At 38.5% G+C, this 26,726-nt stretch overlaps 1 protein-coding gene across 20 annotated transcripts in view; it reads left to right on the top strand.

The window, feature by feature from the left end:
- The window catches only part of DLG1 (discs large MAGUK scaffold protein 1), a 192,127-nt gene that overhangs the window by 160,740 nt on the left and 4,661 nt on the right, over positions 1-26,726 (top strand). For 9 of the 20 annotated variants that reach the window (XM_030823034.1, XM_030823029.1, XM_030823028.1 and 6 more), the window contains 7 exons: positions 5,052-5,093; positions 5,771-5,806; positions 7,549-7,599; positions 8,484-8,585; positions 8,854-9,026; positions 14,295-14,404; positions 22,961-23,052. In XM_030823034.1, the coding sequence (XP_030678894.1) occupies positions 5,052-5,093; positions 5,771-5,806; positions 7,549-7,599; positions 8,484-8,585; positions 8,854-9,026; positions 14,295-14,404; positions 22,961-23,052 (606 nt within the window). The remainder of the gene's footprint in view (positions 1-5,051; positions 5,094-5,770; positions 5,807-7,548; positions 7,600-8,483; positions 8,586-8,853; positions 9,027-14,294; positions 14,405-22,960; positions 23,053-26,726) is intronic. The other 11 variants (XM_030823041.1, XM_030823038.1, XM_030823037.1 and 8 more) reach the window with 3 other exon arrangements.

Raw genomic sequence — 26,726 nt, 5'->3', positions numbered from 1 at the left:
GTGCCGCTTTTATGCTTTAAGGAGGTAATTTTGAAAAAGCTCAAGGGACTAAAACTGGGTAAGATTCCTTTAACAGAGGCTGAAAGGAAACATAACTCAATAAAAGATACATAAGGTACTCAGAAGTAAAATTACGACATAAGATTTGAGACAAGATTTGTTCTTATTACATGTAGCCTTTCCATTTTTACAACTTTCCATGTTCTACAACACCTCAAAAATTTCCTCAGGCACGTAGGTTTCCTGTTACATATGTCTGTCTTCTCATTTTAAAGACGTACGCATAGTTGTGCAGAGCTTGCTTCTAAATGCCAAAAACAGACTTATTTTCATTTGCATTACGAATAAGATGTAAGAGTAGTTTCATTGCTTCAGATTGATGATGTAGTATTAGAGGAGAGCAGAAGAGAAACATGATGTACTCTATCAGGAAGAAGCGTTTGAGTACAATGATAAATTGGTTAGAGAGATCTGAGATAGATCTGTTCATCAAACATCATAAACAGAGTGGGCGCGGTGGCTCACGCCTGTAATCCCAGCACTTTGGGAGACTGAGGCCAGCAGATCACCTGAGGTCAGGAATTCGAGACCAGCCTGGCCAACATGGCAAAACCCCGTCTCTACTAAAAGTACAAAAATTAGCAAGGCATGGTGGTGCACACCTGTAATCCAAGCTACTCAGGAGGCTGAGGCAGGAGAATCACTTGAACCCGGGAGGTGAAGGTTGCAGTGAGCTGAGATCACGCCACTGCTCTCCAGCCTGGGTGACAGAGCAAGACTCCGTCTTAAAAAAAAACAAACAAACAAAAAAAAAAACTATCATAAACAAAAATAAAAACTTGAAGAATTTATTTGTACCATGTATGTCATGAGGATAATATCTTTATAAATTTTTAACAGGTAATAAGAAATAAGCTAACTCTCCATTAGAAAACTGGACAAGAGGGCTCAAAAGATAAGCAAATGAAATAAGCATATAAAAAATGTTTCATTTCCCTAGTAGTGATAAGCAAAATGATGTTTTACCTCTCACTTTGGCAGACTTTTGTTTAAAAGGAAAGCCCATGATGGAGAGAGTGCTGCTAAATGCCTGCTTTTAATGTATTACAAGTAAATAATGTATTACAAGTAAATGTGTGGGAGTGTAAATTGGCACAGCCTTCCTGAAAAAGCACATCTTTTGACCCACTAAATCCTCTTCAAAGAATTTATCCTAAGGATGTAATTAGAGATGGAGATAAAGCCTTATATATCAGAATGCTTATTATAATATTATTTAGTAGTAACAGCAAAAATAAGAAATTAAAACCGTGGTAAAATGTCTTACAGTTGGGAAGTGCCTAATAAAGTATGATTTATCCATACTATGTAATATTACATAACCATCGAAAATCATATTTAAAGATAATGACATGGGGAAATGCTCACTATATGAAAAAAGTAAAATGTGAAACTACATATATTGTCTCAGTCTTAGAAATAAACGTATGTTTGGAGCTATTTTAAATAGTGTTGCTTTGAACATTCTTATACATGTCTTGTGGTAAGCATATGTATGCCTTTCTGTTGGGGAAATATCTAGGAAAGGAATTGCTGGGTCATATAGATACACATTTGTCCAGCCTTAGTAGCTATTGCCAATTAGTTTTCTAAAGTAGTTTTACCAGTTTGCCCATTCCTAGTACATGAACTCCCGTTGCTGCATATCGTTATTGATGCTTGACATGTCTGTTTTGTGTTTTCATTTTTGCCATTCTGGTGGATGGCAGAGACACCCTTTGTGGTTATAATTTGCATTTCCCTGACAAGTAATTAACTTGAACACCTTTCTGTATGTTTATTGGTTATTTGACTGTCTTCTTTGGTAAAATGCTTTGAAGAGGAACATTTTCAATTATTTTTCTATTAACATTCCAAACAATTATGATGATGCTATTCTGAGGACCATACTTTGAGTAGTGAGGCTTTATTGTAGAAGAGCTAGGTAAAATGATACTTGCAAGAAGCTGCAGAATTTGATTGTTGTGTAGCTTTTGGCAATCTTAGAGGGTTTAAGGTGAGTAGGAGAAATCTCAAAAAAAAAAAGACAGTGAAGAGATTTTGGTAACTTAAACTTTTTATTATATAAATATCAGATATATTCAATAGTAGAAGAGTAGTAAAAATAAACCCTGCAGGTATTTGTTTATCCAGCTTTCATAATTGTCAACTGAACATTTACCAATTCTGTTTCTCCTGTACTCCCACTTACACTCTTCCTCCATTCACCCCATTGGAATAACTAATTTTTCTTTAGTTTACAAACTGGAGATTGCAGAGGGTAATACCAATACTAATATCAACAGAGTAACTCTTTTTTTAATGTGGCATGTTTCTGGGTATGACATTTAAGGAAATAGGACAAAAAGTTAAAAGGTATATATATGAAGACATTCATAATTGTTGATACTTGTGAAAAACAGTTTAAAGCAAATAAAAATATCAAATAGCAAGGTAAATAATTTATCAATCTAATAGAATATGATACACCAATTTTAAATTATTGCTATCAAGCCCATATGGTGACATGGTAAGAAATATTTTAATATAAGCTTTTAAAAAACCTGCCATTTGGCCAGGTGCGGTGGCTCACGCCTGTAATCCCAGCACTTTGGGAGGCCGAGGCTGGTGGATCTCCTGAGATCAGGAGTTCAGGCCCAGCCTAACCAACATGGCAAAACCCCGTCTCTACTAAAAATACAAAAATTAGGGCGTAGTGGTGCACACCTGTAATCCCAGCTACTCAGGAGGCTGAGGCAGGAGAATTACTTGAATTCAGGAGACGGAGGTTGCAGTGAGCCGAGATCTTACCACTGCACTCCAGCCTGGGCAACAGAGCAAGACTCAAAAAAAAAAACAAAAAAAAACCTACCGTTTTACATATGCTTACATATATTAGTAAATTCTGCTTGCAATTTCTAAAGTCCCTGCTTTATTTAAAATGTATGTAATCATGATTAAGAAAGTTATATCTTGTCTTTGAAAGTGAGAATAACAGACTTATTTTTCACTATGATAGCAATTCAAAAATCTTTTTATTTAATTTGAAATCTGAAGTTCAACCATTCATTGTACGTTTTACTAGTGACACTTGATATTAGGAGACTCTGTGAGTGGTGTGGTATAGCAGATATTTATCTTCAAACTTTTTTCTTTTTTATCTTTGTTTTTTAGAGACAGGATCTCACACTGTCACCCACGCTGGAGTGCGGTGGTATGTTCATAGCTCACTGCAGCCTGGAACCCTTTGGCTCAAGCAGTCCTCCCGCCTCAACCTCCCGAATAGCTAGAATTACAGACATGCACCACCAGGCCCAGCTTCTTTTTTTTTTTTTTCCAGACGGTGTCTCTCCATGTTGCCCAGGCTGGTCTCGAACTACTGGTCTTAAGTGATCCTTCTGCCTCACCTTCTGAAAGTGCTGGGATTACAGGCGTGAACCACCATGCCCAACCTCAAACTTTTTTTTACCTTAAAACATTTTATTTCCAGCCAGGCGCAGTGGCTCATGCCTGTAATCTCAGCACTTTGGGAGGCCGAGGCGGACGGATCACGTGAGCTCAGGAGTTCAATATCAGCCTGGCCAACATGGTGGAACCAGTCTCTACTAAAAATAGAAAAATTAGTTGGGCATGGTGCTATACACCTGTAGTGCCAGGTACTCAGGTGTCTGAGACACAAGAATAGAATTGCTTAAACCTAGGAGGCAGAGGTTGCAGTGAGCTGAGATCGTGCCACTGCACTCCAGCCTGGGCAACAAACGGAGACTGTCTCAAAAAAAAAAAAAAAAAAAAAAATGAAATTTCCAGCTGGGTGTGGTCGTTCACACCTGTAACCCCCGCACTTTGGGAAGCTGAGATGGGAGGATCCCTTGAGGCCAGGAGTTTGAGACCAGTCTGGGCAACATAGTTGAGACTTGTCTCTTTTATTAAAAAAAAAAAAAATGTTAACAGGGCATGGTGGTACATACCTGTAGTCCTAGCCACTCTGGGCTAAGATGGGAGGATCACAGAAGCCCAGGAGAGGAGGTGGAGACTGCAGTCAGCTATAGTCATACCACCGCACTGCCACGTGAGCAACAGAGTGAGGCCCTGTCCCTTTAATTTAAAAAAAAAAAAAGTTAAAAATTCAGATTTCCCTGTGTCGTTGAAAGTTTTATTTTTATTTTTTAAAAATAAAAGTATTAGTCTTTGTTTAATTCAAGGGAGATATTTATTGAGAGAATACTTGAGATTACATTTACATGGATGAGAAGAGTGCCTATTGTTTTACCAAACAATAAAGTCATGAAATGGAGTCACCTTTAAGGAGGGGCCAGGCAATTTCTGGCTGGGTGTGTTTGTTTTCATTGTCTTTTTTATGTTTTGCAAAAGCCAGCCAGTGTCAGTCTTAACCAAAGCAGAGTTTCTAAGAAATATTAGTTGGTTTTAAAATGCAGTGCCACCATTGGTGCGTTCCCTTCCAGCTGAGACATCTGAATTTATGACTTCTACAATCCTTTATCTATATGACCTCAGAAACATGGATTTTCATCTTCAGAAACAGGAGCGAAGTTGGACTGAGAATAAGATCATCTGTTTATTTTTAATTACAAAGACATCCCTTCATTAAAATGGGCATCTATTTGTTTAACTATAGTTTGTCCCCTTTGCCAGTTACTGCTGTTTCAAAAACTTAAATAGTGCCAACGGGATTTTCTCTTTTGAGTTTTATGTCTACATTTGGACTAATTCAGGGTCACTTAGCCCTTTTTGTCGTATTTTACTTGCTATTTATAATAGATTTGTTCAGAAACTGTGTTGTACAAAAATAAGGCACTGTCCTTAATTACAAGTTTTCCTTTGCTAATATATATTTATTATTTGAAAAAACTAAACGTTTCAAAGAAAATGAAAATGCTTTTAAAAAATTATTTTGTTATATAGGCTTATATCTCAACATTTTATTTTGATTATTTGCTTTTTAAACTCATGACACTGTTTTCTTTATTTTTTTCATTGTCCTGTAATTTCAGAGCATGTAACTTCTAATGCCAGCGATAGTGAAAGTAGTTACCGTAAGTGTCTTAAGTTACTTATTCTTTTGTAATCTCAAGTAATACATCCTCTGCAGGGGTGGAGGGATTCTCAGTGATATGTTCTAAAAACCTGAAGTTATATGATCGTTATTTTAAAATCAGGAAGAGACAAGTAAAATTCTGTACTTGAAAAATAAAATCATATATGTAGAGGTTAATTTATAAAATTTTAATAAAATACTAAAAAGTTTAGTATTGTGTACATGATACATGTGTATATGTATTTTTGTAAGAAGTAAATATCTAGTTAAATGGGGGAAAACTTGTATTTTGACATTCTGTTTAGTAATTCTGTTTTTAACATGAGCACTAAAATAATATTTTTCAGTAATGCTAAATTATCATTAGCTTTATTTCCGCTTTTTTTCTTTGTCACCAATACTGATCTGGGTCATGTCATTGTTTATCACCAACACTTGGTGAACAGAAGAAATAAGGAAACATTTTCAATGATCACCCGAAAAATAATACTAATTTTTTTTTTTTGCTGTTTTATATTACATTCTTGGTTTTATTAAGTGAACTGCACAAGCATGTGATGTTTTAAACAGACTTGGGCATGGGAGAAGGGGAGGGTACATAATATCAGTTGTAGCACCTTAAAAATTAAAATTGCTTTTCTAACTTTCTTTTTTTACTGCTGTCTAATATGAAAGTAATCTTGATTACAGATGAGTATGGCTGCTCAAAAGGTCCATCCTGTTAATATCAGTCCCTAATACTTTTTTCATGTTGACAGTATATACTTTTAACCATCATTCATTTGGTTGGTTATTTTTCTACACAACAGTTACTTAATGATTTTTTTTGGTGTGGAACTGATTTCCTGTATTTCAGCATTTTATTGCTTATAACCCGAACCCACTATAGGGTAGTTAAGTGGCTTTCTAGGCTAAAAAGAGGTAATGAAAGTATATACTGTCTCTCACCATTTGCATGAATTATTAAGGTGTGAAATATTCAAATTGCATGTGTTTGCTAGTATGTAAGCCATGTTTCACATCCAGTACTTTAAAAAACAGCTTATAAAATATCGGTTTTGTATACTTTGATAATAAAATTGAAAACAAAGAAATACTTCTAAAGCAGAAAAGAATGTTTATGCCAATGTATGGATTTACAAGACCTACAGCTACATACATATAATATAAACCAATTGTAAAATTCATGGTAAAATTGTTATAGGATCTTGATAATTAAAGAGAAAATCTTCAAATACATTATCCAATATTGATTGCTTTCATTGAACCACTTGGGTTAACACAGTATTTTCTAATTTTAGGTTTGGGGGTGAGGGGGGGTGTGTGTTAGTTTAAAACTCCTAGAGTTTTTGGCCGGGTGCAGTGGCTCATGCCTATAATCCCAGCACTTTGGGAGGCTGAGGCGGGCAGATCACCTGAGGTCAGGAGTTCGAGACCAGCCTGACCAACACGGAGAAACCCTGTCTTTACTAGAAATACAAAAATTAGCCAGGCCTGGTGGCACATGCCTGTAATCCCAGCTACTTGGGAGGCTGAGGCAGGAGAACCGCTTGAACCCGGGAGTTGGAGGCTGCAGTGAGCTGAGATCGTGCCATTGCACTCCAGCCTGGGCAATAAGAGTGAAACTCCGTCTCAAAAAAAAAAAAAAAACTCTCAAGAGTTTTTAACTCTTTATTTCTTTTCATTGGATTCAGATATAATTTGTAGACTCTTTCATTTAGAGTATTTCCTAAGCTCTGAACCTTTAATTTAACCTTTAGAAGCTTTAACTTCTTGTGCTTTTAAGGTCAAAGCGAATATATTTATCTCCTTTATTATCACTGTTGTTTATTTTATTGGAAGGATTTAGTTTTATCTAAAGCTCTTTTTGACTCACATTAAATTTATTATTTTTTTACAAAGTTGAGTTAGTGAATTTTTTCATCAGTGGAATAGTAACAATAGTTTTACCTTTGCATTTATAATTTTTAATTTTAAGATGTAATTAATTTAAAAATAAAATATACTGTATTCAGTATTATAGTTGGTGGAACAAAAAAGTAGCATGTTTTTAATAGTAACAAGTTACCTAATATGTAGATAGATGATAGATAGATAGATAGATAGATCTGCTCATTAAAGCATTAATCTTTAACAGATTTAATAATTCTTAGATTCTAAATAAAGGAGTAGCACATAGCATCACAAATGAAGATTTTTAGATTTCATTATCTATGACATATAATATTGATTAAATAGCCCATTTGTATTTTGTTTTACATTTAGCAAACTCACTTTTAAGACTTTATAATTTGCCACTTTTTTTTTAACTAAATCTTGCCATAAAATACCTCTTTCCATATCTTTGCCATTTTCTCAGGAAAGTTCTAGTAATGTATATGTTGTTTATGAAGAATTAGATTAGCATCAGTTATCTTTACACATTTTTCATCTGTGCCTTCACTTTCTAATAGGTGGTCAAGAAGAATACGTCTTATCTTACGAACCAGTGAATCAACAAGAAGGTTTGTGAAGCCTGTTGATGTTTTATAACCTTCTAGAAGAATATACTTTTTAATTTGGGGGATAAAAAGTCTCATACCCCCAAAAAATGTTGTATTAAAATTTTTTTTTTCTACATATACACGTAGAAATTTACTGTGTGTTTTATGAAACATAGTTTATTCCACAGTATATTAGAATCTAGTTATTTCATACTGACTTTTATATTTGTGTTTTATTTCCCAAGCAACTTTGTTCCAGTGTTCTTGTTAGCATCACTATCTTCCAAATAACCCTTTTTTGAAAATCTTGGAAGCATCTTTGAGCCTTCTCCGTTCCTCCTCCTCCTCATCCAGTTAGGTTCCAGGCACTGTTTATCCCACTTCTTTCTTATTTATGACCTTCTTTTCATCCCTTCTATCACAACGTTAGTTCTCAGTCTCACTACCAATCTCCATTATTCTAGCATGATCCCATACAACCCAGAGTTTACACTTCTGTTAGATCATCTTTCTAGAACACCACTACTGGGATTATATCACTTCCTACATCCAGTTTCTGTTCTGCCCTTTGCTCTGCTTCCTTAGAATTTCTACTTCAAAGCCATCGGTAAAACACTAGACTTTATTCTGTCATTTGCAATGTAAAGAAACATTATCTGTGAAAACACCAAATTTAACTTGATTGAATTATCAATATGACTTCTAGCAGAAGGCTGAGTAAAGTTTAAGATCTTAGTCAAGATTATAAAAGAGCAAGTTATGCATCTTTGGTTGATGGTAGAGTGAGATGGAGAGGGAAGAAAAAGATTAGTCATAACAGTTGATATTTTTGTTCTCTGGTGAAATAAAATACATTGATATTTGTTGAATGTTTATTCCTTTTAACATGCAGTTTATCTTTATAGTTAATTATACTCGACCAGTGATCGTATTGGGACCTATGAAAGACAGGATAAATGATGACTTGATCTCAGAATTTCCTGACAAATTTGGATCCTGTGTTCCTCGTGAGTAAACCAAACAAAAACATTTCATTGTTACTCTTAACATTTCCTGTCACTGTGTGTGGGAAAAATAGATATAACCTTTTTTTAATGTTTTTTAATGGTTTGTACTTATTTTATCAGTTACTCTTCCATCCTCCATATTATTGTCCTTTCTCAGATTTAAATTAATCTGTTCTGTTGAACTTTACAATGATGTAAGTAGAAAATGGATTTATTGTGGGTTTTTTTTTTAATATTAAACACTTCCCCAAGTTTTTTTCTGTTAAAGATACAACTAGACCAAAACGAGATTATGAGGTGGATGGAAGAGATTATCATTTTGTGACTTCAAGAGAGCAGATGGAAAAAGATATCCAGGAACATAAATTCATTGAAGCTGGCCAGTATAACAATCATCTATATGGAACAAGCGTTCAGTCTGTGCGAGAAGTCGCAGAAAAGGTAAGCATCAGACTAATCCCAGAATATAGCTTCTAATCAGATATGCCTTTGACAGTATGAAAGAGTGGTAGGATAGATACAGCACTAATTAGTTTTGTTAATGTAATGAATTTGCTTACCTAAATAATTAATTTTCCATGGCTTAGGAAAGTGCATACAAGATAAAACAGGTAAATAAGGTAAACAAAGAAAGTGAAAATAGAAATGATAACATGAATGTAAGAGGAGAAGTTATTTTCAGGTCGTTTGCTAGAGATAGACCTTTTGTTTAGCCCTAGCTCTCCAGCATATATTATAAGGAGATAAGGGCCGGGTGTGGCAGCGCTCCCTTATAGTCCTAGTTACTGAGAAGGCTGAGAAGCCTGGGAGTTTGAGGCTGCAGTGAGCTATGATCATGCCACTGAACTCCAGCCTGGGCAACAGAACAAGACCCTGGCTTTAAAAAGAAAAGAAAAGAAAAAGATCAATAAATCTAACCACTTAAAATTTTTAAAAACTTTTTTTATGGCCAAAGACTTTTTCCAAAAACTGTTGGAAAACACCATTAACAATGTCAAAAGACAACTGACAGAAAAAATTTGCAAGAAAAGTGCTAATATTCCCAATATATAAAGAACTCATAAAGACAGGGAATAGAGACCAGAAACCCAACAGAAAAAAAAAAATGGGCAAAAGATGAGAATACATAGTTCACACAAAATAAGATATAAAAATGGCCTTTGTACATAGGAAATTATGTTCAACCGTAGTCATTATTAAAGAAATGTAAAGGCCGGGTGCGATGGCTCATGCCTGTAATCCCAGCACTTTGGGAGGCCAAGGCAGGCAGATCACCTGAGGTTAGGAGTTCAAGACCAGCCTGGCCAACATGGTGAAACCCCGTCTCTACTAAACATACAAAAATTAGCCAGGCTTGGCAGTGCATGCCTATAATCCCAGCTTCTCAGGAGGCTGAGGCAGGAGAATTGCTTGTACCTGGGAGATGGAGGTTGCAGTGAGCCGAGATCGTGCCGTTGCACTCCAACCTGGGTGACAAGAGTGAAACTCTGTCTCAAAAAAAAAAAAAAAGGCCAGGCACAGTGGGAGCTGACGCGGGTGGATCACCTGAGGTCAGGAGTTCAAGACCAGCCTGGCCAACATGGCGAAACCCCATCTCTACTAAAAATACAAAAATTAACTGGGCATGGTGGTGCATGCCTGTAATCCTGGCTAAGGAGGCTGAGGCAGGAGAATTGCTTGAACCCAGGAGATTGCAGTGAGCCAAGACTACACCACTGCACTCCAGCCTGAGCAACAGAGCAAGACTCCATCTCAAAAAAAAAAAAAAAAAATGTAAATTCAGAAGACTATAAACTCCATTTCTCCCCTATGAGATTCAGGGAGAAATGTGAGGACATTTTCTTGGTGAGACTGAGAGAAAGCAGTCGTGCATTGCTACTGGTACTGCCTTTTGGAAGGGTATTTGGCAATATCTAGCAGCTTTCCTTCAACCCAGCATCCCACTTCTAGGAATTTATGCCAAAGATATACCCCAACAGTATGAAAATACATGGGCAAAAGGGTGTTTATTCATTGTAGCATTGTTTATAATTGTGAAATACTGAAAATCATCTAAATGCCCAGATAAAAGAGTGATTGAATTAATTTTACATTCACAAAATGAAGTTCTCTAAAACTGTTAATAAGGTATTTGAACTGATACACAACATGCAAAAGAATATCTATGGTATAAAATAAGAGAAAATGGGAAAATATAAATCTCTGCTCAGTTGTGTAAAAATAAGCACAGGAAAGGTAAATCAGAACTTAATGAGGTTGGTTACCTACAGAGGGAGTGATGTAGAAAGGGTAGGGAATTTGGAGTGGGATGGAAAGGATGAGGGGTATGACATTTCTCTGAGTATACATTTTTGTATTATTTTAACTTTTAGAAAGTATGTTAGTATTTTACATATTTAAAAAAAATCAAAAATAAAAGCAACAAAGATGGAGGAAAAGCAAAATGATACACAAATAGAAACTGAATAAACCTGACTGTATTCCTCTTTTTTTTAATTATTATACTTTTAAGTTTTAGGGTACAACAAACCTGAATGTATTTCAAATGAGTAACTTAACTACATTGAAGAGGGGAGAAGTCTTAATCCCAGAGATTCTTTAACACAAGCTGAAGACAGAAAGATCTGTAAACAAAATTAAACTCCAATTAGTAGGTTTGTTGGGTGGAGTGTATGGGCTTACAGTTCTGAAACTAATATATGTTCTAGGGTCGAGCAAATAAACTAATACAATGACAGTAGTGGGAGTGAGGTTTGACTGTCAGAAAAAGGGAGAGGGTAGAATGAACTCTGTGATAATTGGATTGGAGATCTTAGATAATTAGAGTGATGAATATGAACCCATGAATTGTAGTAGAGTAGATACAGAAATAGATGTGTATTTATATATACACACACGTATGTTTATTTGCCCTATCCACTAAGAAGACCTAAAAATAACACCGAATAAGCCCTGAGAATATCTGGGGCCCAGATCTGGGCTTCTAAATATAATTCGTTAATTAAAAGATCCAGGACTCCTTAGAGAAATGGCTGATTCTGGGGCCAGGACTGGAAAAGTGCAAGATGAGCCTATAACATTTTGCTGCCAGAAAAATAAAGAAGCACTCAAAGAATGATGAGGATATGTAAAAAGGCACAGGAACCAAGCTGTAGGGTCCCCCATTGGCCAAGTCTGAGATAATTTGAATATCAAGATAAATGATAATAACAGATTATAATACATAGAGTAAAATAAACATCCTGGAGTCTGCAATGATATAAACAAACACAGATGCCCCCCAACTTAGAATGGTTCAACTTTACAGAGGCGCAAAAGTGATGCATATTCAGTAGCAGCTGTACTTCAAGTACCCATACAGCCATTCTGTTTCTCACTTGTAGAACAGTATTCAATGAATTACATGAAAAATTCAACACTTAATTATAAAACAGGCATGTTGGATGATTTTGTCTGACTGTAGAGTAAGTGTTCTGAGCACATTTAAGGTAATCTAGGCTAAGCTGTGATGTTCAGTAGGGTAGGTATATTAAATGCCTTTTCAATTTACAGTATTTTCAACTTGTGATGGGTTTATTGGGACGTAACTCCCATTATAAGTCAAGGAGCATCTGTATGTGAGTAAATAAGTGGATAGAAGGGAACGCTTTGGACTGTCTACTAATCGAGGTAGAAGAAATGATTAAATTAGAAAATCTTTTGAAAACCACATGGTAGTAATTGTTTCCGGCAAAAACCATCAGTGTATTCTAAAATTAGTGAACATTTGATGAAAAAAGGGATATTTATATAGTCTCAAAGTGTCTTCCCCCAAAATACTTACCAGTTACAAAGGCAAAAATGATAATTTTACAGTGGAGAAACCTAGCAGATAAAACCTTAAACAAGTGATCAAAATTAGCATCACTAGTAGTGGGACAAATAGATATAATATCGCCTCCCAGATTTGATGGACTGAGAAGGACACACATTATGTCTGTGGTATTCCTGCCAAAACTGTGTAACCTGCCATCCAAGAGTGAGGAAACACACAAACCCATAAACCCATAGAATATGAGGCATATTCTATGACATAAATATTTTATATTCTTCAAAAACATGAAGATGAAGAAAGACAAAGACTGAGGAACTGTGTCAGATTGACAGAGGCTAAGGAGACTTTATAACTAAATACAATGTATGATCCTATGATCCTGAATTCGATCCTGGACCAGGACATTTTTGTATTATTTTCCAATAAGGAACATTAGATGGCCACTTGGAATCATATTGTGATTATATAAGAGAGGCCATTGTTTTTAAGAAATACAAGGTAAAGGAGCATTATGCAGTTTATTCTCAAACTATTATGTACATATATAGAAGGAGATAAAGCAAACCTAGAATATTAATATTTCAGTGTCAAGTTATTAAAATGTTTAAGCGATCATGTAAAATATATCTGATAAAAGTAGATAATGGATACATGGTGTCTATTATTTACTTTTCTGTATGTTTAGAGTATTTTACAGTATTAAATTTTTTATTTTAAATGTGCCCACCAAATTGAAACTATCACGTATTGACTTGGACTCAAGTTCTTGGGTTAGAAGTTGCATTATGGGGCCGAGCATGGTGGCTCACACCTATAATCCGAGCACTTTGGGAGGGCTAGGTGGGTGGATCACTTGAGGTCAGGAATTTGAGACCAGCCTGATCAACATGGTGAAACCCCATCTGTACAAAAAACACAAAAATCAGCTGGGTGTGGTGGCACACACCTGTTATCCCAGCTACTGGGGAGGCTGAAGCAGGCGGAAGTTGCAGTAAGCCAAGATCGTGCCAGTGCACTCAAGTCTGGGTGACAGAGCAAGTCTTCATCTCAAAAACTAACAAACAAAAAACTGAAGTTGCATTATGGGGGAGGGCCTGATTTCAAATGTATTAGAAGAAAATCTGTCATAAATAATAAATACTACTCTGCTTAACATGGAAATGCTCATCTCCATTAAAAACCTAAGTATCCTTTGTCAGTGAGTTTAAGCTTGTCAGAAAAATTGTCATTTAAATCTAGAATTGGGGTCCCATATGCTAGTTTATGAGTTTTTGCCAGTCCCTAATAAAATGAGAAATAGAAGGATTGAGTAGTGGTAATGACGTTTCGGAAATTTGTTTATTTAAAAGGTTTGCCCTTACTCTAGGGTTTTTTATCTTTTATGAAATGATAGCTATGGGGAGATGGTAGTTTGGAGTCTTTATGGATACCTTTTCTTGGCAGAATGAAAAATAGGAACCTGGGCCTGGCACAGTGGCTCATGCCTATCATGCCAGCACTTCGGGAGGCTGAGGTGGGAGGATCACTTGAGCCCCAGGAGTTCAAGACCAGCCTAGTCAGCAGAACAAGACCCCATCTCTTAAATTTTAAAAAAAGGGAAGGAGGGGAGCTCTGGTTTTCACCATTTCGAGAAATAACTTATCTGTGAAAACCAGGAACTGTATTTTCATTCCTTTTTAAATATAACATTTGTTTGAAAATGACAGATTAATTATGTATATTCAGCCATTTCATTTCCTATCTAAAGTTTGCTGAGAGAAATGACAAGTTTGCTTAAAGTGAACAAGGATCCAAACACATCATGATTTAGACTGTGGACCTGTAGGAAAAGTACCTTTGATACTATTGAGAATATTTGGCTCACTTGTTTTTTTTCTTTGTTCCCTTTATTTTAGGGCAAACACTGTATCCTTGATGTGTCTGGAAATGCCATAAAGAGATTACAGATTGCACAGCTTTACCCTATCTCCATTTTTATTAAGCCCAAATCCATGGAAAATATCATGTAAGTGTAAATGCCTCAGGCATAGCCTCTGTGTACAAATTCAGTCACTGTAGGGTAATTTATTTACTCTCCCTGCATCTCAGTTTCTTTATTTATAAAATTGAGATAATAGTAGTATGTATATTCACCTCAGATTATGTGGTGAGGATTAAATAAGCACTATGGGTTATAAATTGTCATTGTAATCATCATCATTAATATTACTAAAGTATAAGGTAACATGTGTTAGAACTTTAAATAGCCCCACGTGACTTGTGGCTACTGAAGTATGCAGCACAGCTCTCAGGTAACCATTAAGAGAATAAAAGAATATATAACCATTACCTAATACTTTCGGGGGACAAAAAAATAGAATCTAAGTAAAAATTAAGAAAAAGCAAATAAAAACATAGAACAAGTGAGGCAGAACCATATAAATAGTAAGATGGTATAAACTAAAGCAAATATTAGACTACTAGACTAAATGTTCAATTAAAAGACAAGGATTGTCAGAATGGGTGAAGAAAAAAGTAAATTCTATGTGGCTTTCATCAGACACACCTTAAAAATTAGGCTATGGAAAGGTTGAAAGTAAGAGAATAGGAAAAGATATACCATGCTAAACTAGGCTGATTTTTATATTGCTGACGAAGTATACTTTAAGGCAAGAAGTATTACTTAGCTTGAGAGTGACATTTCATGGCCGGGCGCAGTGGCTCACGCCTGTAATCCCAGCACTTTGGGAGGCTGAGGCGGACAGATCACGAGGTCAGGAGATCGAGACCATCCTGGCTAACACGGTGAAACTCCGTCTCTACTAAAAATACAGAAAATTAGCCGGGCGTGGTCTCAGGCACCTGTCGTCCCAGCTACTTGGGAGGCTGAGGCAGGAGAATGGAGTGAACCCAGGAGGCGGAGCTTGCAGTGAGCCGAGATCGCACCACTGCACCCCAGCCTGGGCGACAGAGCGAGATCCAACTCAAAAAAAAAAAAAAAGAGTGACATTTCATAAAAGTAAAATATTCACTCCAACAGGAAGATCTGTTCGTACATTTGTTTGCACTTCATAGCATTCTCAAAACATAAAAAGTACAAATTGACAGCTGCATAGGGGCGAAAAGGTAATTCCAAAATCATCAAGACAGAACCTGACACATCTGTCAGGAAGCAATTAAATAAGAAAACAAATGTAAAAAATCAGTGAAGGTATAGAATAACACAAATTTAAAACTTTACCTATTTGACATATGTTAAACAGTGCACTCAACATCTGCAAAATAGACATGGATTTCCAGTGTACGTGAAACAATTACCAAAACCGATCATTTGCTAGATTACAAATTTCAAAGGATAGAAAACAAATATTATCTGACCATAATGCAATTTAAATGAAAACCAATAATTAAAAGATAACTAGAAAATTCTCATATATTTGGAAATTAAGCATTATACTTCTGAGTGAGTCAAAGAAGAAAGCACAGAATAAATTGATGTTTTGAACTAAATAGTAGTGAATTGCCAAGTAATGAGTTTGGAGGCTTTCATAGCTTTGTTGAAGGAATACACACAGCTTTAAATGTTAGGAAAGAATGTTGAAAATCAAATATTAGGAAAGTTGAAAATCTAAGATTTTGAGAAATTGAAAAAATATCAGTCAAACTCAAAAAAAGATAGAAGGTGGGGCACAGTGGCCGGCCCCTATAATCCCAACACTTCAGGAGGCCTAGGCAGGCGGATTGCTTGAGTTCAGGAGTTCAAGACCAGGCTGGGCAACATGGTGAGACTCTGTCTCTACTAAAAATACAAAGAAATAGCCAGGCATGGTGGTGTGCGCCTGTGGTCTCAGCTACTTGGGAGGCTGAGATGGGGGGATTGCTTGAGCACGGAGTGGAGGTTGCAGTGAGCCAAGATCTTGCCACTGCACTCCAGCCTGGTGACAGAGCGAGACCCTGTCCCAAGGAAAAAAAAAAAAAAGAAAACAATATTTAAAAATTTAAAAATAAAAAATATGGCAGAGCAGAAATTAATGAAATAGAAAAAACAAACATATGATAAAGAGGATCAACAAAGCCAAAAGTGTTCTCTTTGAAAATACAGTAAACCATTAGGAGTGATCGAGAAAAAAAAGAAGACAAATCAATGTATCAGGCAAGAAAAAGGATATGACTACACATGCAGCAGACATCGAAGAGATTGACAGAGGCAGCCCAACAGGAAAAGGGACAAAGGGCTTGGACACATCTCAAAAGAGAATCTCCAAAGAATAAGCATGTGAGATAGTGCCCAACTAATCATGGAAATACAAGTTAAAACCCTGATGTCTTACACTACCACCCACTTACCAGAATAGTTAAAATGAAAAAGACAGAAAATATTTAATGCTGGCAAGGATGTGGAACAACTAAAACTTATAACAGTGTTAGGGGTGCAAATTGGTGCATCTTCATTGGGTATACTGTTTATAGTATCATAGTATCTCCTGGCCAGGCGCGGTGGCGCACGCCTGTAATCCTAGCACTTTGGGAGGCCGAGGCAGGCGGATCACGAGGTCAGGAGATCGAGACCATCCTGGCTAACACGGTGAAACCCTGTTTCTACTAAAAACACAAAAAATTAGCCGGGCGAGGTGGCGGGCGCCTGCAGTCCCAGCTACGTGGGAGGCTGAGGCAGGAGAATGGCGTGAACCCCGGCGGGCAGAGCCAGCAGTGAGCCGAGATCGCGCCACTGCACTCCAGCCTGGGCGACAGCAAGATTCCGTCTCAAAAAAAAAACAAACAAACATAGTATCTCCTAAAGCTGAACATAACACATTAGTTATGACCCAGAAGTCATATTCTTAGATGCACACTCAACAGAAATGCTTACATGTGTTTACAAAGACATGTACAAGAGTGATGACGGTACTGTTCAAATAGTCAACAACTGTCAGGTGCAGCAGCTCACACCTGTAATCCCAACACTTTGGGAGCCCAAGACAGAAGGATTGCTTGAGGTCAGGAGTTGGAGACCAGCCTGGGCAACATGGCACAACCCTGTCCCTCCAAAAAACTTTAAAAGGTAGCTGGATGTGGTGGTGCATTCCTGTAATCCCAGCTACTTAGGAGGGCAAAGCAGGAGGATCGCTTGAGCCCAGCAGTTCGAGCCAAGCTGTAGTGAGCCATGCTTGCACCACTGCACTCCAGTCTTGGTGACAGAGTGAGACCCTGGCTGTAAAAAAAAACAAAGAGTCAGTAACTAAAAACTAGAAACTATCCAAATACTATCAGCAGTAGAATATGTAAATTATGACATGTTCACAATGAAACATTCTATGATAATGAGAGTGAGCAATCTCCAGCCACATACAAAAGTATGGAAGAATCTCACAAGTACAATTTGAGTTAAAAACCCAGACCTAAAGATATACATACTCTATGACTCCAAATTTAATAATTACTCATAGAAGTCAAATAGAGGTTACCCTGTGAGAATGGGTTGGTGACTAGAGTGAGCACACCCGGGTTCTGGGGTCCTAGTTATGTTCTGTGTCTTGACCTAAGTACACAGGTACATGTAAGTTTGTGAAAATGTAACAAGCTGTATGATACGATTTTTCTAATATTGCTCATCTGTGTTTGAAACATATACTTCAGAAAATGTTAAGGAAAAAATAGGGAAAAGAGAAATAGAAAACCTAAATAATCTAGTACTTATTAAAGACTTGAACACATCATAAAAACCTTTCCACAAATTAAATACTAAGCCAAGAGGACTTAGTAAATTCTACCAAAAGCTAAGAAGCTATGTCAATTTTATACAAACTCTTCAACTAATTTATGAGCATTGATTTGATACCCAAACCTGGAAAGGACTATATAGGAAAGGAAAATGATAAAGCCAGTCTTAATTATGACTATAGATGCAAGAACCCTTACCAAAATAGGAGCAAACTGAACCAAACAATTTTTTTTTAATAAGGCAAAATGTAACAACCAAGTTGGGTATATTCCTGGTGTGCAACACTGCTGCAACATTTAAAAACTAATCCGTTATGGAGCTAGAGGGAAGATGGCAGAGTAGGAAGCTCTGGGAATCTGTCTCCCCACCCAGACGACAACTGCACTGGCAGAATCTGTCTGATGTTACTATTTCGGAACTCTGTTCACCATTTTTATCAGTTTTGGAATTCTGAAGTCTATTGAAGGCTTATAACTTCCAGGGGAAGGTTTGAAAGGTTAATTTCAGCTCTTAACATGGTAGCAACTACCTGTCCCTCTACCCTCAGCCCGATAGCATGTGGCCGTGCACACATTTTCAAGCAGCTTTGCATAGGGTTTGTGGGAGCCAGTGTGGAGAATAAGGATTCTGTCCTCCAAATAGCAGGGATCTTTGCTCTGATAGCTAATTAACTGCTTCTGATCATGGAGATGCAGCCATACAGCCATACAGTAAGCCATTGTTGCAAACCCCACTGCCATTGAGACAAGCCCCTCCACTTGAGGCTGAAGTGACTTAAAGATTTAAAGGGCCATTGCCTTCAGTGGTGATTAGTGAGGAGAAAGAAAAAAATATTAAGTAAAAACAAAGGGCTAGTGCTTCCTTCTTCCTCCCGCACCACACACACACACACCTTTTTTTCCCTCCCCTTTTGGGGGCCAGACCAGGACATTCAAAAGTAACCATGTATATGAGGGGAGGTTTTCATATCCATGGAAAATCACAGGCTTAGAAAATACCTGAAAAGACCCTACGTTTACACCTCAGGCTGATTCCTGGTACAGAAACACCTTGCAACAGTGAACAGTAAAATTAAATTCTAAATAAAACAGCAAACCCTGAGAAAGGAAGAGAATTTGATCTTCAGAGTTACCACATTGTAAGATTTAAATGTGCAGTTTCCCACAAAAAATCACAAGACATGCGAAGAAACAGGAAAACATAGCCCATTCAAAGGAAGAATAAACTATCCCTGAGAAAGAGTTAGACTTAATAAAGACTGTAAAACAAGATGCTAAATGAGCTAAAAGACATGGACAAAGTCTCAAGAAAGTGATAGGCCCAGCGCAGTGGCTCATGTCTGTAATCCTGGCACTTAGAAGGCTGAGACGAGAGGATCACTTGAACTCAGTGGTTCAAGGCTAACCTGGGCAACATAGTGAGACCTTGCCTCTACAAAAGGTAAGCAAAAATTGGCCAGGCGCGGTGGCTCACGTCCGTAACCCCAGCAGTTTGGGAGGCTGAGGCAGGCAGAACACCTGAGGTCAGGAGTTTGAGACCAGCCTGGGCAACATAGCAAAACCCCATCTCTACTAAAAATACAAAAATTAGCTGGGCGTGGTGGTGGGCATCTGTAGTCCCAGCTACTTGGGGGGCTGAGGCAGGAGAATCGCTTGAACCCAGGAGGCGGAGGTTGCAGTGAGTGGAGACCATACCATTGCACCCCAGCCTGGGCAACAAGAGCAAAACTCCGTCTCAAAAAAAAAAAATAAACAAAAATTAGCTGGCCATGGTGGCACGAGCCTGTGGTCCCAGCTGCATGCGAAGCTGAGGTGGGAGGATCTCTTGAGCCTGGGAGGTCAAGGCTGCAGTGAGCTGAGATCACGCCACTGCACTCCAGCCTGAGCAACAGAGGGAGACCTTGTCTCCAAAAAGATAAAGGGAAAAAAGATGAAAAAGATACATGAACAAAATGGAAATATCAACAAAGAAATAAAAAACCTAAAAAGAAACCAAAAGGAAATTCTGGAGCTAAAAATAACTGAAATGGAAAATTCACTACAGGGGTTCAGGGAGATTTGAGCAGACAGAAGAATCAACAAATTTAACTTAAAGATACAACAATGGAAATTATTTAGTCTGAGAAACAGAGAAATGATTGAAGAAAAGTGAACAGAGCCTAAGGAACCTATAAGACATCATCAAGCAATCAATGTACACATTGTGGGGGTCCTCGAAGGAGAATAGAGAAAGGGCAGAGAGATTGTTTAAAGAAATAATGGCCAAAAATATCCCAAATTTGATGAAAGACGTGAATATAATCCAAGAAAATCAGTGAACTCAAAGCAGGATAAACTTAGATACACCCACACTGCGGCACATTATAATCAAACTGTCAGAATACAGAGAGAATCTTGAAAGCAGCAACTTACCACACACAAGGGATTTCCCAATAAGATTATCAGTTGCTGTTTTTGTTTGTTTGTTTTTTGAGACAAGGTCTCGCTTTGTCACCCAGGCTGGAGTGCAGTGGCTCACTGCTTACACAGGTTACTGCTGCCTTAACTTCCTGGGCTCAAGCAGCCTCTCACCTCCGCCTCCCAGGCAGCTAGGGCTACAGACACGCACCACCACGCCTGGCTAATTTTTGTATTTTTTAGAGAGACAGGGTTTTGCCATGTTTCCCAGGCTGGTCTCGAACTCCTGAGCTCAAGTGATCTCCCACCTCAGCCTTCCAAAGTGCTGGGATTACAGTTGTAAGTAAATACCCACCATGCCCAGCAATCAGCAGATTTTTTTTTTTTTTTTGAGACAGGTTCTACTCTGTCTCCCAGGTTGGAGTGCAGTGGCTCATTCTCAGCTCACTGCAACCTCTCTACCTCCCAGGTTCAAGTGATTATCTTGCCTCAGCCTCCCTAGTAGCTGGGATTACAGGGACTTACCACTGCGCCCTGCTAATTTTTGTATTTTTAGTAGAGACGGGATTTCACCATGTTGGCCAGGCTGGTCCCGAACTCCTGACCTCAGGTGATCCACCTGCCTCGGCCTCCCAAAGTGCTGGGATTATAGGCTTGAGCCACCATGCCCTGCCAGCAGATATTTTATCAGAAACTTTGGAGGCCAGAAGACAGTGGGTTCAAAACACTGAAGAAAAAAAAAAAATTTAACTGTCAACAAAGAATCCTACATCTGGCAAATCTATTCTTCAAAAATGAGGGAGAAATTAACACATGCCCAGATAAATGAAAACTGGAAGAGTTTATTACCTGTAGTCCCACCTTACAAGAAATGCTGCAGAGAATTCTGTAGGGCGGGATGAAAGAATACTAGACAGTAACTCTACAAAATATCAAAGCAAACATCATAATTAATGGCAAAATATTGAAGGCTTTCCTTTAAATTGGGAACGAACTCTCATATACTCATCATCCAGCTGCAGCAATAATTATCCACTTATGACCAATCTTGTTTCTCCACTCACACCCACCTCCTTACACCTTCATTCCAGATTATTTTGAAACAAGGCTCAGACATTTCTATCATTTTGTCTGTGTACATCACTGTATTTGAAAGATAATTTCTTACAAAAAGTCACTGATTATCATACTTAAAATAATTATTTGATATAGTTCAAATGTTGCTGGTTATTTCATAAGTTTTGTTTGTGTTTCTTCAGTTTGTTGGAATAAAGTTTTTAGTAAGATCTATTCATGGCAGTTGGTTGTTTAACCTATAGATTCTCTCTCCACATCTCTCTTTTATGCCCCCCCCCCACATCCCACCTCCCATTTATTTGTGATAGAAACCAGGTCATTTCTTCTGCAGATTTTCCCCAGACTGTATTTTCTGATTACCTTCTCATGGTGTTATTTATATGGTTGTTTGTCCCCTTATTTTCTGTAACTGATAGGTAGATCTCTGAGTCATTTTAATATGAAATTTTCATCAAAGTCAAAAGTGTCATAAATTAATGAATAGGTTTTTTGGCTACACTGAGCTGATGCAGAATTTGTTAAAATCCTCTGTCATTCCAAGTATACAGCAACATATTCAGTGACTAAATCTAGTTTTTTTATTTTTATTTATTTATTTTGTTGTTGTGGAGACAGAGTCTCACTCTGTCGCCCAGACTGGAATGCAGTGGTGCAATCTCGGCTCACTGCAACCTCTGCCTCCTGGGTTCAAGCGATTCTCCTGCCTTAGCCTCCCGAGTAGCTAGGATTACAGGCATGCGCCACCACACCCAGCTAATTTTTATATTTTTAGTAGAAATGGGGTTTTGTCTTGTTGGCCAGGCTGGTCCTGAACTCCTTACCTCAAGTGATCCACCTGCCTCGGCCTCCCAAAATGCTGGATTACAGGTATTAGCCACCATGCCCAGCCTATTATTTTTATTTTTAAAAATCCCAGAAACAGGCTGGGCTCAGTGGCTCACATCTGTAATCACAGCACTTTGGGAGGCCAAGGTGAGCAGATTACCTGGGGTCAGGAGTTTGGGACCAGCCTGCCCAACTTGGTGAAACCCCATCTCTACTAAAAATATAAAAATTAGCCGGGTGTGGTGGTGCATGCCTGTAATCCAGCTACTTGAGAGATGGAGGCAGGAGAATTGCTTGAACCCAGGAGGCAGAGGTTGCAGTGAGCTGAGATCGTGCCACTGCACTCCAGCCTGGGTGACAGAGTGAGACACTATCTCAAAAAAAATAAATAAATAAAATCCCAGAAACGGCCAGAATGACTCAAGTTTTTAATGACATTCATATTTTCAACAGAGTTCAACTTTTCATGATTTTCTATTTTATGTGTCTTCTCTCCTTTGTCATCTTTTTAAAAAAAGTATTATAAGTTGGTAATTACCAATTTCTAAATTTATTTTCATAGGGAAATGAATAAGCGTCTAACAGAAGAACAAGCCAGAAAAACATTTGAGAGAGCCATGAAACTGGAACAGGAGTTTACTGAACATTTCACAGGTTGGAACCATGTTGTAACAGTCCTCTTTAAGATAGAATTTTGCTTTGAAGCCATGTGAACTGACCCATTCAAGTGGATTTTGAACTATGCACTAACTAGTATCATCTAGCCTAGGCAGCGGTGCTGGAGAACCTTTTTTTTTCTCTTTGATACGGAGTTTTGCTCTCACCCAAGCGGAGTGCAATGGTATGACTTAGCTCACCGCAACCTCCCCCTCCCTGGCTCAAGTGATTCTCCTGCCTCAGCCTCCCGAGTAGCTGGGATTACAGGCTTGTGCCACCACGCCCAGCTAATTTTGTATTTTTAGTAGAGATGGAGTTTCGCCATGTTGGTCAGACTGGTCTCGAACTCCTGACCTCAGGTGATCCACCTGCCTCAGCCTCTCAAAATGCTAGGATTACAGGGGTGAGCCACCGTGCCCGGCCAGGAATCTTGAGATTTAATGTTTCTTAGGTTATTGATTAGAACAGCAAAAACAGGAATAATTCACACTTGACCAGAGAAAAATAGATGTAGATTTCATTTCTTCTATGAAACTCTGATTTTTCTCTTTATAAATTTTGATCCATTTTCTCTAGCCTTGTTGAGGTATAATTGACAAAATTCGTATATATTCAAGGCATATAATGTGATTTGATAAACGTATACATTGTAAATTGATTAATACAATCAAATTAACATGTCTTTAACCACATAGTTACCATTTTGTGTGTGTAGGGAAGACGCTTAAGATCTACTTTTTATTAACAATAGTCATATTACTGTATATTAGATCCCTAGAATTTACTCATAACTGAAAGTTTGTACCCTTTCACCAACATCTCCCCATTTCTCCTCCTCTGCAGTCCCTGGAAACCACCTCTCTGTTTCTATGAGTTCTACTCTTTTAGCTTCCATGTATAAATGAAATATAGTATTTGCTTTTCTGTGTCTGGCTTATTTCATATAGCATAAGGTCCTCCACATTCACTCATGTTGGTTGTTGCAGATGATAGGATTTTCATTTTTATGCCCTAATAAAATATTCCATTGTTGTACATATACCATATGCATATACAGACAGACATTATATATATATATATATTTGTTGTTGTTTGTTTTGGGGTTGTTTTTGTTTTTGTTTGAGATGGAGTCTTGCTCTGTCGCCCGGGCTGGAGTACAGTGGCATGATCTCGGCTCACTGCAAGCTCCGCCTCCCGGGTTCATGCCATTCTCCTGCCTCAGCCTCCTGAGTAGCTGGGACTACAGGCACCTGCCACCACACCCAGCTAATTTTTTGTATTTTTAGTAGAGACGGGGTTTCACTGTGTTAGCCAGGATGGTCTTGATCTCCTGACCTCGAGATCCACCCGCCTCGGCCTCCCAAAGTGCTGGGATTACAGGTGTGAGCCACCGTGCCCAGCCTGTTTTGGGGTTTTTTGTTCGTTTTTGAGACAGGGCTTTGTTCTTGCCCAGGCTGGAGTACAGTGTCATGATCATGGCTCACTGCAGCCTCAACTTCCTGGGCTCAAGCAATTCTCTCTCTTCAGCTTCCTTAGTAGCTGGGACTACAGGCGTGCAACACCACACCTGGCTAATTTTTTATTTTTGTAGAGACAGGGTCTCGCTATGTTGCCTAGGCTGGTCTCAAACTCCTGGGCTCAAGCAATCCTCCTTCCTCAGCCTCCCAGAGTGCTTGGATTATAGGTGTGCATCTGGCCTACAATATTTTCTTTATTCATTCATCTTTTTTTTTTTTTTTTGGAGATGCAGTTTTGCTCTTACTGCTCAGGTTGGAGTGCAATGGCATGATCTCAGCTCACCACAACCTCCCGGGTTCAAGCAATTCTCCTGCCTTAGCCTCCTGCGTAGCTGGGATTACAGGCATGTGCCACCATGCCCAGCTAATTTTGTATTTTTAGTAGAGACGGAGTTTCCCCATGTTGGTCAGGCTGGTCTCAAACTCCTGACCTCAGGTGATCCACCCGCCTTGGCCTCCCAAAGTGCTGGGACTACAGGCATGAGCCAACGGGCCCGGCTCATTCATCTTTTGACAGACTCAGGTTATTTTCATATCTGGGCTATTGTTGATTATGTTGCAGTGAACATAGGAGTGCAGATTTCAACATACCAATTTATTTTCCTTTGGTTTTCTTTTTGTTGTTGTTGGCTTTTTGTTTTTATTGTTTTGTTTTGTTTTGAGACAGAGTCTCGCTCTGTTGTCTAGGCTGGAATGCAGGTGTGATCTCAGCTTGCTGCAACCATTGCCTCCTGGGTTCAGTTGATTCTCCTGCCTTAGCCTCCCAAGTAGCAAGGACTAGAGAGGTACATGCCACCACGCCCAGCTAATTTTTGTATTTTTAGTAGAGACAGGGTTGGCCATGCTGGTCTCAAACTCCTGATCTCAAGTGATCCGCCTGCTTCAGCCTCCCAGAGTGCTGGAATTACAGGTGTGAGCCACCATGCCTGGCCCAATTTCCTTTCCTTTGGATATATACCAAGTAGTGGGATTGCTAGATCATATAATAACTCAGTTTTTAATTTTTTGAGGTGGCTGGGCACAATGGCTCATGCCTGTAATCCCAGCATTTTGGGAGGCCGAGGCGGGCGGATCACCTGAGGTCAGGAGTCCGAGACCAGCCTGACCAACATGGTGAAACCCCTTTTCTCTACTAAAAATACAAAATTAGCCGGGTGTGGTGGTGCATGCCTGTAATTCCAACTACTTGGAAGGTTGAGGCAGGAGAATTGCTTGAACCTGGGAGGTAGAGGTTGCAGTGAGCCGAGATCGCGCAATTGCACTCCAGCCTGGGCAACAAGAGTGAAACTGTCTCAAAAATAATAACAATAATTTCTTGAGGAACGTCCACACCATTTTCTGTGATGGCTTTACTCATTTACATTCCCACCAACAGTGTACAGGGTTACCTCTTCTTCATACCATTGCCTACTTGTTATCTCTTATCTTTTGATAACAGCCATCCACACAGGTCTAAGGTGATATTTCATTACGGTTTGTGTGTGTGTTTGTAACAGTCTTGTTCTGTCACCCAGGCTGGAGTACAGTGGCGTGATCTCAGCTCACTGCAACCTCTGCCTCCTGGGTTCAAGCAATTCTCATGCCTCAGCCTCCTGAATAGCTGGGATTACAGGCTCCTGCCACCACACCCGGCTAATTTTTGTATTTTTAGTAGAGACAGGGTTTTGCCATGTCGGTCAGACTGGTCTCGAACTCCTGGCCTCAAGTGATCCACCCGTCTCAGCCTCCCAAAGTGTTAGGATGGTACGTGTGAGCCACCGCACCCAGCCTCATTATGGTTTTGGTTTCTATTCCTCTGATGATTAATGAGGTTGAGCACTTTTACTGATACCTGTTGGCCATCTGTCTTTGGAAAAATGTCTATTCCAGTCCTTTGCCCATTTTTTAAATGGATTATTTGGTATTTTGCTAATGAGTTTCTTATATATTTTGGATATTAACCCCTTATCAATTGCATGTTTGGAAATACTTTCTCCTCTTCCATAGGTTGGTTGCCTTTTCATTTTGTTGACTGTTCCTTTGCCGTGTAGAAGATTTTTTATTTGATGTCCCACTTGATGATTTTTTATTTTGCTGCCTGTGCTTTCCAAAAAATCATCCAAGACCAGTGTCAAGGAGCTTTTTTCCCTATGTTTTCTTCTAGGAGTTTTATGG

Source organism: Nomascus leucogenys, chromosome 11 (assembly GCF_006542625.1).
Source record: "Nomascus leucogenys isolate Asia chromosome 11, Asia_NLE_v1, whole genome shotgun sequence".
NCBI classification, from domain to species: Eukaryota; Metazoa; Chordata; class Mammalia; order Primates; family Hylobatidae; genus Nomascus; species Nomascus leucogenys.
Note: the sequence above shows the minus strand (reverse complement) of the source record. Positions and strands in the feature narration are given on the sequence as shown.